Genomic DNA, 21585 nt, shown 5'->3' on the forward strand with positions numbered 1-21585 from the left:
ATTTTCAGCAGAAAATTGCTCAAACTTAGTCAGAATCATCTTGGGTAAATGAGAGTTTTACTTTGTAAAATTAGGATTCCTGCCCCATCCCCAGGGGCTAGAGCGGGGCCCCAAAGGGAACATTTACCAATATTTTCAAATTCTTATCCATTGATGACATGACAAGTATTGTATTTCACTTAGTTTACATGCTGATTTCCACATCACATCTAAACAATAAAATAAAGCTACCAGTATCTATGATATAACTCAGGTGACCGCTAAGGCCCTTGGGCCTCTTGTTAAATTTTTGTATTTCTTTGTACTCGAAGTATTGCTTTCTTAAAAATGAAAATAAATAGCTGTCAAATGAAAATAATTGATGCATAGATCATAGTATGTACATGTAGATTATTTACCATAATTAGCACCCATGGTGCTTAAAAGATTGGCTTAAAAGGGTGTGTTTGTTTATAAGGATAATAGATAAATGTGAGTTATGATGGACAAAACTGTTGTTAACACCAAAGGTTATTATCATCATACCAGTGTGGCTTGAGGTTTTGGAAATCCAATGTTTCGTCCGCTTCACGGGAAGCCACGCCATGATCATCTGACATAAATCTCTGCTGTTACTCATTCACCCCTACATATTTTAACTGGACTTGCCCATGAGACTTTAATTTGGTATGGTTCGAATGTGACTTTAGGGGTGAATGGATTCAAGTGTTAGTATGTGCTATAAATCATTGACTTTGTCTGGTCTGGGAGGGAGTCTCTATACAAATGTAGTTTCAATTCCTCTCGAAAACAGGGGGAGAGACACTAACTGTGGAGAACATTATATATGCATACATACATAGTCACCGTGAAACATGGCCATAACAAATAAACCCGAGATGGAATTATGAAATCAATTGATTAAATAAAGGTTTCATGTGAATAAAACAATTCCTTGCCACAGTGGCCAAGTAGTTAAGGTATCACTAGCCCTCCACCACTGGGTCACGGGTTCGAGGCCTGCTAGGGGCAATCACCAAGTACTGGCCGTAGGTCGGTGGTTTTTCTCTGGGAACTCCAGCTTTCCTCCACCAACAAAACCTGGTACGTCCTTTAAATGACCATAGTTGTAAATAGGACATAAAACATAAACAAACCAAAACTTGGTCAGGTCGCATCAAATTTGTGTGTTTGTTGTGTAGACTGTCTTTGAAATCCAAGGTTTCTACTTTTGATATTCTCTAAACCCCTGGTTATGTCATGACAAAATTGAAGGCTCTGTTTATGCGCCACCTTGTGGATGATACAAGGAGACACATTTGATTCTTTGATGTTGTATATTAAAAGAATCACGCAGCACCATAAGGGTAAAATTGACCAGCTTCGAAGTCAGGTGTTACACCTCTGAAATATGCAAGACACAGGCATCAGCCTAGTGGTTGGTCAGTCGTATGCACTTGAAACTAATAAAATAGCTACAAATGTAACTGTGTAACTTTCATTTTGTCATAATTAACATATTTCAGGGATGCAGAGAATATATGACGTATCAAAAGTGGAACTCTTGGATTATAAAGGTGGTGGTAGCTGTGTTTTACCGTATTTGTTTTTATTGTGTGTGTGTAGACATAAGTACTGTGAAATCACAAATTTTTGTGGAGTTTTTAATTTCGTGGGTACTCATTCACAAATTTATAGGTCCACAAAGTAATTACAGTATTTTCTCTGTATGAGTGAGTGATTATGATTCAGGAATTCATCTACCAACGAAATGTTTATTGTAGGGGGAAACCACAATTTTTTTTTGGGGGGGAACCACGAAATTTTCGCTCAACAAAAATATTTGATTTCCCAGTAACAAAAGAATGAGATCAACAAAAGTACAATTATCATATGACATCGTCCTGATCAGAATAATGTCTGTTTTGTTTTTCCAGGTTTAAAGATAGTCGGTGGACAGGGAACTGAACAAGGGCAATTTGGTGCTTTCATTACTAAAGTCAAAAAGGGTAGCATAGCCGATACAGTGGGTCACCTACGCCCAGGTTAGCGCTGAGGCCATTTGTCGATGGGTCAAATTCTCCCCTTGATATCGCCTTCCTTTATAATTTTATATCTCTCTTTCTCTTTCTGTTCTTCTTACCAAACTGTCAGATTTATTCCCTGTTTTGGTAAATATCGGGATTGATAGAAATATTCTTAAAGTCTGAATCCTAAAAAGCAGGGTCGCAAAATCCAATTCAATATAATAACAGTATCTGAAACAAGGATCATTAAAATATCAATGTATTGAAAATTAGGATACTGATTAACTAGCTATATGATACTAAAACATAAAGATTCTAAAATAGGGTCGCAAAATCCAATTCCATATAATAACAGTATCTGAAACAAGGATCATTAAAAAATTGATGTATTTAAAACAAGGATACTGATTAACTTGTTATATAATACAAAAGCATAAAGATTCTCAAAAAAAAGGGTCGCTAAATCCAATTTAGTATAATAACTATCTGAAACAAGGATCATTAAAAAAAATGGTGTATTGAAAACAAGGATACTGATTAACTTGTTATATGATACTAAAACATAAAGATTATCAAAACAAAAAGGGTTGCAAAATCCAATTTAGTATAATAACAGTATCTGAAACAAGGATCATTAAAAAAATGATGTATTGAAAACAAGGATACTGATTAACTAGCTATATAATACTAAAACATAAAGATTCTAAAATAGGGTTGCAAAATCCAATTCCATATAATAACAGTATCTAACACAAGGATCATTAAAAAATGATGTATTGAAAACAAGGATACTGATTAACTTACTATATGATACTAAAAAATAAGGATTCTAAAAACCAGGATTTTCGAAACTTTAGTGACACTAACAGACCATGGTTTTAAAAATCAGGGTTCTTGATACAAGGATCCAAAAGATAGGCTCCTTAAATTCAGTACCCCTTATTTAATAGTCCCAATTTGACAATAAACAAAGGATTATTTTTGTCAAATATGAATGAAGACTGGCCTTGACATTGCCGTCTTTCTAAGATTATGGACCTTGCAAATCAACGATCTTTTTGTGTTAAAAATAGTAATAATATCTGAAATTATTTGTAGCGCTGTAAAAAGCGCAAATTGCACCGCTATCTGGAAAAAATTGTAACAACCGGACTGCGACTCACAAATATTGAAAATTGCGATCTTATAAATAAGACAGAATTTGATTCTTTTAATATAAGTGACACAACACAGACTATTAAGACATTTAACTTTAAATATAGATATTAGATTTCAACATTTCTTTGTCAATTAAATTTCCCAAGCCTGTACTCTTAAAATAACCAAGGAACATTTTAACGTTCTAGTACAGGTAAATGTTTCAATTCAATTTTTAACTTGTGAATTTCAGTCTTTTTGTAAGGATTGGGCCTTGATTATACTTTGAAACAGCGAGAAATTTGACCCAAAAAAGTTCAATTCAGGAAAAGAATAATATTAGCGTGTTTTATCAGGGAAAAATTCTTGACTTCGCCATAGTTCGACACTTCAAGAAATTAGAATCTTCAGAGTTTGATTTATGGAAGTTTGACTGTAAAAGATTTTGAAGAATTTTAGCTATAAGGAGCTAAAGCTTGGACCGTTCAAAAACCTTTGTTAATAAGCCTTACGTGCCATACGGTCTAAAAAGCTACGAAAGCGAGGTGTGACCTTGAAAAAAGGTCGGGTCTAAAAATAAGCCTATGATTCCTAATACTAAAAGCAAAAATAAAGCTGCAGCATATTGTCGACATTTTAGGATATATGACTTCGTTAATATGTTGTTTGGATTTTGGTTCCTGTCAACATCAAACCTATCTCCTTGCGTCTCCTCCTCTTTCTATCATTCTAAACTTAATTTATGTCATTGTGCATATTTCAATTGCAACTTAAAAAAATGTTCCTGGAATTAAAGGAACTTTATTTGTGAACTTTTGCCTTTGACCTTTAACAGGTGATGAGGTGATTGAGTGGAATGGGCGTGGCCTCCAGAGGGCAACCTTTGAAGAGGTCAAGGACATAATTCTAGAATCAAAACAGGAACCACAAGTGGAACTTATTGTACATAGAAGTGTTAGGTAAGTGTTGTATTTTGGTGAGTGTAAAGTTGGTGACCATATTTCTCCCGGTCAGTAAGTCAACAATTTCTACGTGAACCTTAATCACAGGAGCTTCAATGTGTTAAAAGATGACTAGCTGGGGATTATTGGCCGACACAGCAGTGACTTAATTTCTCTCAGTCGATATCTATTTCTTGGATGCATATTATACAATTATGGACTTCTGAGTTTTAGTCTATCCCTGATTTACGGACCTGGTTTGAACAACATTCACAGAGGCCGAAGGGTGAGGTGAATATTTTTCAGACCTGGTCCGTAAATCAGGGATAGACCGAAACTGAAGTCCGCAATTGTTTTATTATATGAAATTTTACAATTAGATTAATAATTTTTCAAGTCATAAACACATGGATGGCATGGACCATTTTGGAATCACAGAGTGAAGGACTTCAAATACAAAATAGCATATACTCACAAATTTCATTTCAGATTCAACTCATGTGATATTTAAGTTCAAGTAAATATTATTTGCACAATCGACATCATCAAATTTCACATAGATCAGAATTTGATGAGATAATTCATGTTTAGTTGAATTCAGTAGTGTGATTGGTACCGAGAATGACAGACTGGCTGGGAAATTACCTACGCCTATTTTTAGTAGCGGTCTGTAACACTTTTAAGGTCACCTGAGCTTTAGCTCAAGTGACCTATTGCTATCCCTTTTCGTCCGTCGTCGTACGTCGTCCGTCGTCCATCGTCCGTTGTCTGTTAACATTTTACATTTCAAACTTAAAGTCAAGTTCTGCTGGGCAGATTGAACTGAAAGTTGGTAGGAATGATCGACTCATGGTCCTGACAAAGTGTTGTTATTTTTCAGGTCAATCAGAAATCCAATATGGCCACCACAGCCGCTATTTTGTAAATACCTATTCTAAACTTAAAAACAATTTCTAATAGGCCGATCTTATTTAAAATCGGTCTAGGAATGATCAGCTCATGGTCCTGACAAAGTTAAGTTAACATTATACTTAACTATTTTTTACTCAAATTGGTACATATTTCAACAACAAAAATAAATACTGTAGGACTCAGGTGACCGTTAAGGCCCATGGGCCTCTTGTCTAATTATAGGTCGAGGTCTGTAACACTTTTCTATTGATAGAACGAGGTCTGTGACATATTTACAGATTCGTCACATGACGTCGCTCCTCTAATCAGGGCTGGGAATTAGCACCAGTCATATAATATAACCACTTATTTACCTCAGCAGAAGTCTATAATTGATACCTATCATCGACTATTATGTTATGTCTGCATGTGAAATAATTTTTGAACTCATTTTGAATCTCGTGATACAATGTATGTTTATTTTATATTCAATTTTAAATAATTTTTTAAAATATCATCAATTGAAACTATATAAAATAACTTTTGGTTAATATGCAAATGAAGCTTGTGGTAACTGAGTTATGTTATTTAATAATAATACAATCCTATTATAATAAATAGTTACAGGCATAGAGCCAACAGCGTTTCTTTCAATCAGGTTTGTTTGGTTCCGTTAGTTCTTGAAATTAAATAAAAGGAATCCTATTATGTGATATCCCCCCTTTTTTCAGTTCGGGAGAAATTCCACCTGGCGTGCAACCAACAGTGGACCATTCTCTTGGTCGTGATGGCCACAGTAATCGTGACTATACCCACAACAGAGAGCATAGGGACCACCGTGACCGTGACCATAGGGACAGAGGTAATGTATTCAGGTCAAGGTCGGTTAAATTATTGATACCAAAGAAACAGATTTACTGATGTAAATTATCTCTAGATCACAAGGTCAGTTGAACCATAGGTCACTTTGCGGACAGATGTAAGGTCCAGGTTGGTCAAACTGCTGGTCACTTTGCAGACAGATGTAAGGTCCAGGTCGGTAAAACTGCTGGTCACTTTGCAGACAGATATAAGGTCCAGGTCGGTAAAACTGCTGGTCACTTTGCGGAGAGATGTAAGGTCCAGGTTGGTTAAACTGCTGGTCACTTTACAGACAGATGTAAGGTCCAGGTCGGTAAAACTGCTGGTCACTTTGCGGACAGATGTAAGGTCCAGGTCGGTAAAACTGCTGGTCACTTTGCGGAGAGATGTAAGGTCCAGGTCGGTAAAACTGCTGGTCACTTTGCGGAGAGATGTAAGGTCCAGGTCGGTAAAACTGCTGGTCACTTTGCGGAGAGATGTAAGGTCCAGGTCGGTAAAACTGCTGGTCACTTTGCGGAGAGATGTAAGGTCCAGGTCGGTAAAACTGCTGGTCACTTTGCGGAGAGATGTAAGGTCCAGGTCGGTAAAACTGCTGGTCACTTTGCGGAGAGATGTAAGGTCCAGGTCGGTAAAACTGCTGGTCACTTTGCGGAGAGATGTAAGGTCCAGGTCGGTAAAACTGCTGGTCACTTTGCGGAGAGATGTAAGGTCCAGGTCGGTAAAACTGCTGGTCACTTTGCGGAGAGATGTAAGGTCCAGGTCGGTAAAACTGCTGGTCACTTTGCGGAGAGATGTAAGGTCCAGGTCGGTAAAACTGCTGGTCACTTTGCGGAGAGATGTAAGGTCCAGGTCGGTAAAACTGCTGGTCACTTTGCGGAGAGATGTAAGGTCCAGGTCGGTAAAACTGCTGGTCACTTTGCGGAGAGATGTAAGGTCCAGGTCGGTAAAACTGCTGGTCACTTTGCGGAGAGATGTAAGGTCCAGGTCGGTAAAACTGCTGGTCACTTTGCGGAGAGATGTAAGGTCCAGGTCGGTAAAACTGCTGGTCACTTTGCGGAGAGATGTAAGGTCCAGGTCGGTAAAACTGCTGGTCACTTTGCGGAGAGATGTAAGGTCCAGGTCGGTAAAACTGCTGGTCACTTTGCGGACAGATGTAAGGTCCAGGTCGGTTTAGCTGCTGGTCACTTTGCGGACAGATGTAAGGTCCAGGTCGGTTAAACTGCTGGTCACTTTAGGTATAAAAAAGGTTCGGTCTATAGAAATACTAAATCAGGAAGTAAGGAAGCACAATTTAAAATGTTTTAGTTTATAAATTAACAAAGCCAAACAAAATCACTCAAGGGGGTTGGAGAGAGTAATTTCTACCACCCTTCATGGGTATCTCCCCTTTTGGACGGGAAAGGTCAGTTTGTCACCCCCTAGGTGGAGATAGCCTCGTGCCGATTAGCACAGGTTCAATTGTGACATCATTAAAATGTGTCACCGGTAATTGTAACGTCATCAAAAGTGAATGACGATATTCATACCCCACATGTGTTTTTGTTAACAAACATGGCAGACTACTGTTGGTGGAGTTGTGACTGAAATAATAGGATGGGATAAAAATAATCTTCCCCTTCCTTGAGGGTGTAACTGAGAAATCTCCCAACCCTCAGGGTGATATTTTTGGTTGTCTTATACTCGGTAGAGACTCGGGTTAGACCACCAAAACCATCACCCCTCTGGTAGATTTTCTCTGTCACACCCTCAAGGTAGGGGAAGATTCTATTAATCCAAACGGAGGTTACAGGTAAAAGGAGGTTACTGTGTATTTAAAACAATCAAAAGTGCAGTAAAACAACATTGAGTAAGGCCAATGTGAAATTGACAACAAACTTAATCGGGAAAACCAGTTGTTATTTTCAAAAAGGAACAATATAAGAAATGAGTATCTGTTCATTATTTGAACTATGTTCTGAAGTAAAGAGTACCAACAAATTAAATTAAATTATTACCATTTTCACTATTCAATGTTTGTTTAAGTCCTTTTTAAAAACGTATTCCTTAAATAGCACATGTTGTGATGCATTTTGCAGAATTTGTTTGAAATTTGAATGTTTGAAAATAGAAATGAAAAAACAAAAATCTGCAGTGGTCGAACTAGACTCCCGTTATACAGTCGAACCTATACTACTTAACAGTGTTGCCATACAGGAATTATAAATAAACAGCACTGAAATGAGACAAATTATGGGCAAAAAGTGTTTGAAATTTAAAGATGCAAACCTGACCAGGGAAGTTACTCTAAAAACTCTCTCTCTTTGCCTCATCATCTATATGTATACGAGACTACTCCGACGTCTAAAACACTCGGAGTAGAACTCTTCTTTACAATTATAACTAATGCAGTGGTACCCTTAATCTAAAATACCAATGATTTTGTTTCAGATTACCGACATAGTAAGGATACACTTAGTACTGGTCACCACTCGAGTAGACCAAGCGTGATGGTTACCTCCCCTGGCTCCTCAGTAGAACCACGATCACGAGCTAGTTCACCTCCAATTTCAGGGAAAATACAGGTTCGACTCTTTTTTCTGTTTTTGTCACATGCGTTTGGTAAAGCAGGTGTCTAGGGGAACAAACATTCTACAAAGTTTTCTTAACATGAAATTGCACATTTGACAGGAGCGACATCTATTTCCTTATATGGTATCTGATATTTCCTTATATGGAAACTCATTCATTTTTTATTTTTTTTTCTATTGTCTCTCTGTAAAAGTTTTTCTATTGTAAAATCTACTTAATTGATTATTTAACTTTAAATAACAGGTTCATTTAGTTCCCAGCTTGATTTAAAATGTTCAAATACACATGTAGAGGGCATTATGTGTGTTTGGAAATTTTCATTGCGGTTTGACCTTGGCCTTTTTCTGCCCTCCCTAATGAGGGCAAATTGATCTAATTTGGATGATAAACAGTTTTATTTAATTCTAAATTTGACTTAAAATGTTCAAATACAATTGGAGAGGGCACACATGATAAACAGCTAATTTCTTGTATTCAGACTATATTTGAGAAGTTCATATAGTGAGGTTGTTTTACAGTTTACATAAAATAATAGTGTTTGAAACTGGTCCTTTAACACAGGTGGTCTCTTTATACAGTTGGTTTCTCAAACGGGATACATTTTACATTTGTTTTTTAATGAATTTATTTTCAGGTGAAAATATGGTATAATTCTAAGGGCAATGAGTTGATCATCACAATCATCAGTGCTCTAGACCTTCCTCTGACGGACAAGAGCAAATTCCGCAACCCATACTGCAAGCTATATCTGCTACCAGATCGCAGGTAAAATATTAGCCGAAACGCAATGAATGAAAATTGCTCGTAAAATTGTAAATCTTTTGTTGAAATACCTGGAATATGTACATGTACGTCCCATTGTACGGTCAACATTGCATGGTTCTGGTAAACAGGGTCAAATAAGGTAGTAAGGAAAGAAACTTCTTGAATTCAAAATCAGAATAATAATAAAGGAAGTGACTTATTCAATACAAAAACAAAGGTATACTAAGGGAAGTAACTTGTTCAATACAAAGTCACAGATATGATATGGGGAGTATCTTTTTGATAAAAAAATTCACAGGTGTGATAATGGGAGAAACTTATCAATACACAATCATAGGTAGAATAAGGGAGGCAACGCCATTGATACAAAATCCCTGGTATAATAAGGGCAATAAGTCATGAAACTATTAAGAAAAAATCACAGATATGATAATGAAGAAAATGTTTTCATACAAAATCACAGGTTTAATTAGGAAAGTAATTTTTATACGAAATCATAGGTATCAAATTAACCCCTTTAATACAAAATCACAGAATAATGTGTAATGTAGCATCAGTGACATGGCGTTTGGGTTGAGCATCTCCATTGTTTGTGTGGACAGGTTGTTGTTTATAATGTGACTGTATATATGTTCTTAGTGATGTAGTCATTTGTGATCTCATTACAGTGAATTCCTCTTTATGTCATGGGATGTTTTAGAAGTAGAAGAAGAAAAGGATATTAAGCAATACATGATATTAACAGAAACAATATTTTATGATAAAAATTATATAAATACCGAGTTAATGTTTGTGTACTTATGTGCGGCTAATTTCAGAAGTAAGATTATATTTACCTTAAATGTAACCCCATTTGTCATAACACAATAAATCAAGGTCAGTGAGAACAACTCTTCCAGAGTTGATTGATCTATATTGTTTCAAAACATTGTCAGGACAATCAAATAGACACAAATTATACATTCTTTATAAAAAGGCATTATTGGGATTGTCATAAGAGTTAAGGTAAACTGTGACTTGCACCGGTTATAAAATTAATTATTGTAAATTGGAATTCATTGTATATGTTTTCATTATCAACCTGATTAGTGATATTGTATCTTTTTCAAAGTTTCAGTTCTGTTTTATTTTATTTCCAGAGCCTTTATGTTCATGTATGTTTAATAAAATATTTCTCCAAATACAACGTAAGTTCAACATAATACAAATAGTTACAATGGAAACATGCATGATTGATGAGGACATGACAACTCTAAGAATTCAACGTGACAGGTGATCAAGACGTGTGATGTATCTTTAGACTTCTTAAGCAAGATACTCGACCTGTGTTATAGAAATTGGAAAAATTCAATTAACTTTCTGTGCAGGGTTAATTTCAGCAGCAAGTAAATATCTTTAAATGCCATGATAACGCAAGGATTATTTGTTATCCCGATAACACAGGTACCTACGAAACTTTGCCGAGCGTCATCGGGAAGTGGCATTTGAACCGTGGTAAAAATTGCACGAAATTTTGCACATACTTTATTCTAAGGCCTTGTTTAGACTCAATCAATCATAACGACTTTTGTAGAATTTCGTAGTTTATTTTTCATAACATTGGTATTGATTGTGGGAATTATTAATTCAAAACAAATTATAAAATAACGGCTTAACATATTTTTTTTTCGCTATTTTATACAACTAGAAATATTTTTCTTTCAAATATTGATTTTACGCTGGTACTCAAATGAAAGACACAATATAACACTAATTATACTAAGAATATTGTTTTCAATTTGATTGGGCAAAGAGACATTGCAAACGTTATTTAAGAATATTGGACAAAGTGCATACTAAAGTATAAATAATTGTATTACAATATATATGATATCTTAATCAGTGTATATAGGTATATTGTAATATTGAATATATCGTGGGAAGTATACAGATATATTTGTTTTTCATCTATTTTACAGATAGAAGATAGAGTAATGAACTTTATTCATGTATCATAGGAAGAGTAAGGGTTATTTATCGTATCGTGGGTGGTGTATAAAACGAAATGTAAAGAAATACATTATATTCTGTGTATTGTAGAAATCATCGGAACAGTAAGGGTTATTTATGGTATTGTGGGTAATATATATATATTAATCGCGGGAAGCGTAAAGAGATACATATTTTATCAACGATTTTATATATATCGTAGGAAGTGTAAGGGTTATTTGTTGTATCAATGGTAATCTATATATAAATCGTGGAAGCGTAAAAAAGGCATATTATATTCTGGGTATTGTACATATCATAGGAAGTACTAGTGTAAGGTTATTTGGTGTACATGTACTTTTATATAAATCTTTTTTGGAGGTGTAAAGAGATAATCGTCATATTATATCCTGGGTATTGTGTTTATCATAGGGACCGAAGGTTTATGGGTAATATATTTCATAAGGAAGTATACAGGGATATGAAGTATATCACGAATAGAGTACTGTATTCACTTAATTACCACTGCTGTAGACAATTATATATTTGCACCTGATGTGATATGTTGTGTTCACTTTAACATGCTAAATAATGATAACCCAGCACTGTAGTACAATATTTAAATGTCTTCAGTATTCGTTTAAATAATCTTTTCAAAGGGTAATATATTTTAATAATTTTTTTTTGCAATTGAAAATTTAATAAATATCATTACTTGACAATAGTTAAACGGATTTAAAAAAAGAATCAACTAAAAAATCTAAAAATTTCATGACTTTTTTTAACAATATTACTAATATTAATCTCTTTGTTACATTTGTTTCATAACAAAACTATCAGAGGAAAGGGTTTCGATACATATATAAACACTCCTTAACTTATTCCCCCCTGAAGACACAGTTTAACTCTTGAAATTCAAAGGTTAGAATAGTTTATTACAAAATTTCAGGGATGACAGAGTTGACCATAGTAATTGACCGCACAATACAATTGTTTTCTTATGCAGAAAATTTGTTCATGTTGTTGATAACTTATATGCTGTATGCTGGTATAAAGTTAAAACATATCTATTTTATTCCCCAATTTAACATCCAATCTGGTATTTAGTTATTGTTTGATACGTTAAGTGTTTGATATTATTTGCCAGCTTGAGACGTAGATTATTTTCTTACAAAAATCACAGCAATTTCTTTGGAGATTGTGTTGTAGTTAATGTGTTGTGTGGAATCCGAATGGCTTAATATTGCTACAGATTTTTTTTTATTTCATTCGTACAATGCTACTGAAATGGCTGACCGAAAAATAATAAAAACAAGGAAAAAAAACTTAAATATTGATGAAAACATTTTAACATTAATTTGTTGAAGATTTTCTCAGATGTTCCTTGGCTTATGTTAACATTTGTTTCAGTAACATAACATAGATTTTCTCTAAAAAGAAATTTAAGTTAAGGAGACATTGTTACTTAGATACTTCATGAAACTAAAGTAGGGATATTTCTAAGGCATATGTCTCCAAGCACTGGCAGCAGGTCGGTGTTTATTTTTCGGGTAATCAAGTTTTCCTCCACCAACAAAACCTGGTTTGTCCTTAAATGACCACAGCTGTTAAAAGGTCGTAAAGCAAAAACAAACCAAATCAAAGAACACTATTCTTTGTGGTTATTTTGCATTTCCAGAAATTTAATTGTTTGTTTGTGTTTGAGGAAGTATGATTTGATAACAAAATGAATAGCAGTGCTGGAAAATTTAAGGGACTATTAGAAAAATAAATGTTTTATACGATGCCAGTTTTTTTCTGTATAATTAAAAAAGAATCCTTTAATCATGTCTCGGTTTGGAGCAGCTAGCTGACATGTATGAAAAAAAAGGACGGAATTTGGATTCTTTACCAAAAAATCTGATTTTAAAACAGCTAACACATTTGAAAGGTTGGAATTTGGATTTTTTTCTTCAGTTTTTAACCTTTACAATAATTTTCTTAGTTTGGAACGGCTAACACATTTGAAAGGTTAGAATATGGATTGATTTTCTTCATTTTTCAACCTTTACAAAAAATACAGAACTTGTGTAGTATTTGTCCTAGTCTACCAGGTATGCTCTTTATGAGTAGTATTTGTCCTAGTCTACCAGGTAGGCTCTTTATGAGTAGCATTTGTCCTAGTCTACCAGGTAGGCTCTTTATGTGTAGTATTTGTCCTAGTCTACCAGGTAGGCTCTTTATGAGTAGTATTTGTCCTAGTCTACCAGGTATGCTCTTTATGAGTAGTATTTTTTATAATGAAAATTCCATAGATTAAATCTTATGGAAATACATTTTTAAACCATTATAGCATCTGTATAAAAATCTTGACAATCATAGGTTATTTTTTATCAGATGTTGGAAAATGAATAAAGTTTAATAATTGTCTTGCAAAGGATTATGTTTGGTGCAGTCCCCAATACCCATCAAATGTATAAACCTTTACTTCAAAAAGACAAATTAATTTTGGTCTGTATCAGTGAAGTATTCAAATTTTCAAAATCAGTGATTTAAAAATTTAATTGAAGCTTGAAATTTTGGTAGAGATGGGGTCTAAAATGCCCCAAACCATTAATAGCCTCTTGAAAATCTTGCTGGTTGAGTCAGGGCATACACCTTAACTGTATTTAAAAAAAAAAAAAAAAGCAAGTTTAAAGCATTTAATGCAAGTTGTTGTCTTTTTCTTTTTGCATAGATAAAGACATTTTCTTTTAGGGTGAATATGATATAATTATAGTTAGGATTGAAATTATATTATCAAAAATTTCCATACAAGTTCTGAAAATTTGTAAAAATTATCTTGTTCCAGCTTTATAACAGTATAATTGTAACACTGATAAATGTTTCCTCAGTTTTTGTGTACATTTGTATCATTTCAGTGACAAAAGCAAGCGCCGTACAAAGACACTTTCAAACACCAATGACCCAACGTGGAACCAGACATTCATGTTTTACCCGATAACGGAGTCGGACTTCCGGACACGTGTCCTCGAGATCACAGTCTGGGATTACGATCGAATAGGAGCCAGTGAATTTCTAGGGGAGGTAATTATATCTTTTATAATATTCGATCTATGTTTTCTGTCATTAATCAGGAAACTTATGATCTACAGAGAAGCAATGACAATTAAAGAATCATATAACACAACCATGATTGCTTATATGTCCAGGTGAGCGATTCAGGCCCTCTGGGCCTCTTGTTTAGTGTAAGTTTATTTGTGATGCTTTGATTACTAGGCCATACTTTGTGTACTTTGTCACATTCAGCAGACAAAGAAAAAATTATATACAACTTAAGGTGACAAGAGTACATACCATACTAGTCATTGAACGGTCACACATAAACAATTCACTGGTTGTGCTATGTGAACATTTCAAAATCCATAGAATCAAGAGCTTGATCATAATTTAAAACTTCTCCCCAATAATAGTTTGCTCAAGATCAGTGGTAGTAATTAATGTGGAGGTACTTTGTGTGTTCTTTGAAGCTAACTACATGTAGGAATGACTTTCTGAACTCATGTTGTTGCTGATTTAGTAGATAACGAGTACCAAAACTCTGCAGTGAACTTACTTTTACTTCTGCATTCTACATGTGTCAAATTGTCTTATGAACTACTCTCCTTTCATTATTTAACAGCTTCATTACTGTAGATGTTTTTTTTTTCATTTTGAGTACATTTAAAATATCAGTGTTTTCATGAAAATGTTGTGTTTCCAGGTATATTTCTGTCTATTACTGAAAGACATAGGTGAATGAGTTCAACTGGGATATTTTTTTTTTAATGCATTAAACATGACTTATTAGTAAAATAGACAAATGGTAACTATACATTGCTCTGCTAAGAATGATGCTAGCATGCTCCATAACAATCCAGAATATCAGTAATGAGTTTCTCCTGTCACTGACAGAACAAATTTTGAGTTTTATTAACACAAAAAAAGTATTTTTCTGATAATTCTTCAAATCTTACCCAATGTCATCTTCGGTCTCAACAAAGCAATGTCATTCATTCTGTCATTGACTATTCAAAACTAGTTTCGGTCGACTCTGAGATCTAGAATGTATTTATAGCATTGAATTCTTGAAGACAAGCCTGATCACTCATGGTCCCTCACAAGAATAAAATATTTGTGCATGGTATATCTCATTTGTTAGATAATAGAGAAATATCGGAAAGTAACAAACTTTCTTGAAGCTAAACTGTTTGAGGATGTTTTTTCTTCACAGGTTTTGATAGATATCCATTCAACCAATTTAAATGATGAACCTCTTTGGTATCAGCTAGGCCATCATGACGAAACTAGCATCCCTCTGCCGCAATCTTCCCCACGAACGGTAAGAAAGTTAAACATTCGACTAAGGATAATAAAATGATTGATTTTTAAATTTCACAAATGTCTATATTTTCCAATAAGTTGAATTTATTTCATTTCAAAAGTGTCTATATATTTTCTGATAAACATAATTGCATACATGTGCATGTTACTTGTCCTCTGACCAGGATGTTAATGTCGGATCAGACAGGTTTTACTGTACGATATCTTCCCATCATAATGTCAGGATAAAGGGTCGTGGCAAACAATAAATTTGCATCCCAATGCACTGATTGTTGCTGAACATTTGCATCTTATTTAACAGATAGTTTTCTGTGTAACAATATTATTATTTTCTAAATATAAATTTGTTCAAAACCCATAGAGCAATGGTATGTTTAAAATGTAATTGGTCAACATTTAGTCTAAAGAAAATATGTTCGTTTTCCATGATGTTACAATAGGGCAACTATGACGTGACATCATCAAATGGGGACCAGCCGTTTTCTGCAATGAAAATAATTTGATGCCCTTTTTTGGTTTCTAGGCAAATTCTGTTGATTGGAATGAAAGAAAAATGAACCTTTTCACGGCTAGGGGTGTATGATAGGATAATTCAACCCTCAATATTTTCAAAAATTGTTCTAATTCGGCAGCAAGTCATGGGTTTAAGCTAATCTCAAATGTCCTTGGTTAAAATTTAAATTTTATCGTACAGCCGTGGGTATAAAAGAGTATTTACATGTTGTGTCAAAGACAAAATCAGTGTACGGTTTCTGAAAAAAAATAATCACAGCTCAACAATAGGTCCATGTAGTTTGTTACAGAAAACAACTAGATGTCATCTTGATATAACTAAGTTTTGTCAAATTGATAGTTTTCAGTGTTAAAATAAAACATGTTTATATGGATATAATTTAGTTTACTGGGTACAAAAAAAATGAGGTAAAAATCACATGTTGCTAAAATGTAAACAGGCAAATTTTCGTCACTGTTTAATTTTCTTCTTTTTCACACTGGTAGTAAATAGTAAGTGATATAATCACTTAGTAATCAAATGTGAAGGGCAAAATTAACATTGGGCGAAAACGGATTTCATTGGCGTAGGGCGAAAGTTTTATTGTATGACTGTAAAAGTATTTTTATATTGGTGTCTGCAGAAGTCTAGCCAAGATCCTTATGACCTGAGAAAGGCTCTCTCTCCCCCAGTCAGCCTACGTGGCCTCAGCGACAGCGATATGTCCGAATTGGACTTTGATGACAGCGTAGGGGTCATCCCAGGTAAGTTTTATCACGCTAAGTAAAAGAAAAATAAATATTTTCCCGTAGAACACCAGTAACAATTCTTTTTCGAGCTTATTAACAAATCATAAGAATTTGGTGAAGTAATAGGTATATAATTGGATAAATTTACAGCGAAGAAGTTTTATAAAATTGATAAGAAACAACAGATTCCTATACAAAATCAAATTAATAAAATATCTAAAGAATATCATCTATTGGTATAACATACCCGGTACTTATTGTTACTATTTCATAGAAGATAAAGGAACACGGGGTTACTTCCTCTTTCAATATTATCAACATTAAAAAATGGTTTGTATGATTTTTTTGATTTTTTTTTTGCACAATCGTTTGGAAGGAATTTATAAGAGTTATTTCCCCTTACAATATCATCAACATTCAACATGTTTTAGTTGACCTTTAGATTTGTTTTCCACATTTATTTACTTTCCCCAATATTCATAATCCTGTAAAAAGGAGTTCACAGTCATGTAAAATGCAGTTGTCCTGAAATTCACAGCGGTAAAGATTTTTGTTCTGTTGAAATTTATTACATGTACCACTGATAAATCTCATAGAGGAACTATTGTTTTGTACATTTTCTGCATCAACTTTTAGATTCTAAATAGGTAAATCCCCATTTGCTTTGGTACTATCGGTCACTGCCATGATCATGTAAGGAAATTAATTCTGGCAGGGTTAAGACATAATACAAGTTTTAAATGAGTTGTAAATAAAAGTTATCAATTTATGATGTTTTCATAGGCAACTCTTTTCCTCTTGTCCTGTATTCTAAGGAATGATTTTGGAACATGAACTCATTCACCGCTGAAATGTCATTATGAACAATCCCATCCTTTGAATTGGAAGAGTCCAAATGTGTCTTCGGGTGTGAATAAGTTAACAGACATGTGGTCACTGATGAGTCATAAGTTGAGAAAATAGCCGAAGGTTGCAGTGAATCTTTCTTTGTCTTTTATTGTCACCTAAATGGATTTTTAAATGAGTTCTTCCTTTAATTCCATACTAGGTATTTGTAATGAATTTACTGGTGTGGCTAACACATGAATTAACAGATTAACAGTTTTGATTCAAAACAGACATTATCAGAGTTAAGTTGTACATTGAGAATTTCCGCATTGTCAGACGATGCACTTTGATGCTTTTAATATGGTTAACACTTTCTTTTATTTCAACGCTTTATAGTGATTTTATGTCTTGTTTTGTTATAATCAAAGAATTAAAAATATGCAAAATATAAAACCAGACAAATTGGTTGCATTTATAGTCAAGAGTAAGATAGGACTATTGAAGGTATTGTGCAAAAAATATTCCTTGGAAAGATATATGAAGTACAAAGCTTCGGAATTATAAATCCAATACATATCTAGCACACACGTAGGCATACACATATATGGATAATAGCGATATTAGCCAGGTGGCATATGACTAGTAGTTAGTGCTTGGTAAGGCATCTCCTGCAAAGTCCTCAAAATTTAATGGATTAATGTATTATTTAATGTGTATATTAAATTGTATTGAATGTATCCATTTTATATGTATGTACTGTAAAGCGGTTTAGAGTGGCTTTTTCTAACTAGATAGGGCACTATGTCAAATGTTGTATATTATTATTATTATTTTTTAATTTGGAAGAAATAAAAAGGTCAAGGTCACAGAGACAGCCTTAATTTAGAATTATTGACTAGATGATATTTCTCCTGTCGGCCTTAAATTCAAGCTTGTATACAAAAAATGTGAATTGTTTATGTCAATTAAATAAAAAGCCATGATGTTACAACCTCGACATTAATTTACTGATCAACTTGAAAAAATACATCTTTTTCAACAAATTATTTAAGAATATATCTAATTCCTGTACGATTAAACAGCTTAGTCAGAAAAATCTCAATCTATGGCCAAAATTTGAGAGGTTTTGTACAAGGCTTTTCACCACATACGACGAGCGCTAGTTTTTTACTAACGCTTTCCTACTGTAAAAAAGTACTCCGTGTTTTAATAGTTCTGCACCATCAATAGCACATGAAATTTGTCATATAATTGATGATGGAGTGGTTATGTTGCATCAAGTGATGATGCGATCCTATTGCAGTGCCGCTGTTTTCAGAATCCGTTATGTCGCTTGTAAAGTAATCGTTTTCTGGGTAGGTTTGGTTAAATTGAGTTTAGCATTCCCAGGTAGGCTGCTTCACTTATGAAGTATATGATAAATACTTGTCATACAAAAGTACATCTGTACGTTTAATTTAGTTTCTCAATAAAGAGCAGTTTTGTGGATAATCTGAGTCTAGGTAACTCTAGCCCGATTATCGGAAGCCAAAGTTGCAACGTTTTTAACTTCAGAATGTTCTTCATCCATGCTAGGTTTGTCGTCGGCGTATATTCGAGGGGATATAATGAGTTGTAGCTCCCTCGGAAGCTCTTGTAGTCCACCTCCGGGCAGTGAGGAACTTTCTGATGCTAGTGAGAAAAGGGCATTGTCAGTTAAAGGCAGAGGCTCACCACAGGTAGAGTTCAGATATCACGGTTCCCCCCAAGGGGACCCAAGTAGTAGTGGAGGTGAATGGAACATCAGAAATCAGACCCTATCACAGAACAATCCACACAGGGTTAGGGGCTCTGGAAAGGGTAATTCAAATATTAGAGGTAGACGATCGCCACAGAACTCTAGCAGTAGAGGGTGGGAGTCAATGCATGGGGAACAGCGTGATAGGGACAAGAGTTCCCCTCAAGATGATATGAGCAGTAGAGGGCCAGGCTCCCCACTAGGGGACCCAGACACCAGTCAACGGACCTCGCCACAAACAGACCCAGATTTGAATGGGCGGAATACACCAGTGGGAGATCGAAGCATGCGAGGAAGAGGTTCCCCACAGGGAGACCCAGACTTGAGATGCCTGATTTCTGAGCCAGGTACCACAGCTAATTGTCAGTGCTAATGTGGTGTCCTGTGCCTTATTTTGTCTGCTCCGTAATTTTATGCTAATGGGATGTTTTATACTGTGTCTGTGGTGCTTTAACCTTTCCGCAACATTCAACGCCTTATATGGAATCTTTTGCTGGTCATTTTTACAGAGATTGTATGGTTTTATTTGATGGTAAATGCCCCTGTGGTGGAAAGTGTTATTTGGTAGTGTATTGTTCCCTCTATCTGCCCACCCAGCTGTTTATGTGCAAATCCCATTTTCCCATGTGTCCGTAACATCACATACCACATTAACGTATGGTAAAGTCGATAAAAATACCCTACTCTTCTTTAAACAGTAAGCAAAGGTCATACTTACCTCAAAGATCAAAGTATCGTCATGTTAGGACTTGTGATGAAAGATGCATCATATTTTGAATTAAAGTTTACAAGACTATTTACTGGGTATAGGGTTATAGTCAGAGGTCAAACATAATTAATTGGCAAGGGCTATAAAATCATAGGTGAAACATCATTTACTTGTCTAAATTAAAAGCACTGGTCAAGCATATATTAACAATATAAGATCAGAATCAGAATAAAACAAAACATCATTTACTGCTCTGGGTTTTGATCAGAGGAAAAATATAATATTACAATTATACCAACACATAATCACAAGACAGACATAACTTACGTTAGGGTCGTTCTGGGAAATCAAACATGATGACACTATATTAGTACTAATTTTAAGGATTTATTTACTTTTATTTACAATTATTAGATATATTGTAACCCACCTCGGTGGTGGTCCTGGTATTTATTTAAGTAACAATCCAATTTCAAGGTATGCTTATAAGATAAAGTTCAAAGTGTTGGATATGACTTATTGGTTTTGATGTATTCATTAAGCTTTGAACTGACCTTTGAACTGTGACCTCTCGGCTGGCTTATTTTGTATTGTTTGTCATGTACGAGTTCCTTCACATCTCCCAGCTGTATCTATCCTGTGGTGTTGCCTATGTAAAACCATATGTTCAATACATTTGTCATACATCTTTAACCCTTTCACCCCTATGTAACTTTAATAGACTCAACAATGCATTGATGTGGATGAGTCCATTATGGTCTATAGTGGTGGAAGGGTTAACATGTAAAATTCGGCTGAAACATTGATAGAGTACCTACATCACAGACAGACTCAAAGTATATAGAAATTAGATGACTTTTCCTACATCGTAACCACGTGGGGATATGTGATTTGTGGTATTATCTCAGTGTTACTATTTTTAGAGGAAAAAAACAGGTTAATATTCTCTTTGTGATGTTACTTCATTTGTTGCAAGAATTTCATTTTAAATGAGGTTTTTCATTCGCTAGCTAAATCTATTTTGCACAGGTAAAAGTTGAGCTGTGTAGTACCTATACCTTTAACTCATTTACCCCTGGAATTTCATAATGAACTATTCCAACCTTTGAATTGGAAGAGTTCAAATGTGTCTTCAGGGGTGAATGAGTGAACAGGAGTATATGTATGATTTCGGCGAAGCACAATTTCTTGGCAGTACAATGCTACTATATTCATCCATCCTTGGATGAAAATTTGTAAATTTTTGTTTGCAGTGAAACTAATGCAGGTTCAGATTAAACATCCAAACTTGTCCGCATATTCCTAGCACTAAATTGAGATCCTGTAGCTGAGTTGACCCCGCTTGAACCTCGACCTATTTCTCTGAACCGTGATTTATGTTATTCTGCTATTTGTTACTGTGCTATGTACATCAAAATAAAATGATATTCAAGAAAATAGTTTTCAAAGAAGTAGTTCATTTACCATGTATCGCTATTTGCTTGTCAAAGGAGTACATATAATGCCACAGTGTGGTGCCCATCCTATAAC

The 21585-nt window shown here is 34.6% G+C and overlaps 1 protein-coding gene across 2 annotated transcripts in view; it reads left to right on the forward strand.

Moving 5' to 3' along the window:
* The window catches only part of LOC110465765 (regulating synaptic membrane exocytosis protein 2-like), a 96779-nt gene that overhangs the window by 61463 nt on the left and 13731 nt on the right, over positions 1-21585 (forward strand). For both annotated transcript variants that reach the window (XM_021521838.1, XM_021521839.1), the window contains exons 8-16: positions 1917-2024; positions 3979-4102; positions 5707-5837; positions 8264-8397; positions 9039-9169; positions 10613-10663; positions 14038-14203; positions 15390-15497; positions 16636-16756. In XM_021521838.1, the coding sequence (XP_021377513.1) occupies positions 1917-2024; positions 3979-4102; positions 5707-5837; positions 8264-8397; positions 9039-9169; positions 10613-10663; positions 14038-14203; positions 15390-15497; positions 16636-16756 (1074 nt within the window). The remainder of the gene's footprint in view (positions 1-1916; positions 2025-3978; positions 4103-5706; positions 5838-8263; positions 8398-9038; positions 9170-10612; positions 10664-14037; positions 14204-15389; positions 15498-16635; positions 16757-21585) is intronic.

The sequence above is a fragment of the Mizuhopecten yessoensis genome, unplaced genomic scaffold, assembly GCF_002113885.1.
Source record: "Mizuhopecten yessoensis strain PY_sf001 unplaced genomic scaffold, ASM211388v2 scaffold11101, whole genome shotgun sequence".
NCBI lineage: Eukaryota > Metazoa > Mollusca > Bivalvia > Pectinida > Pectinidae > Mizuhopecten > Mizuhopecten yessoensis.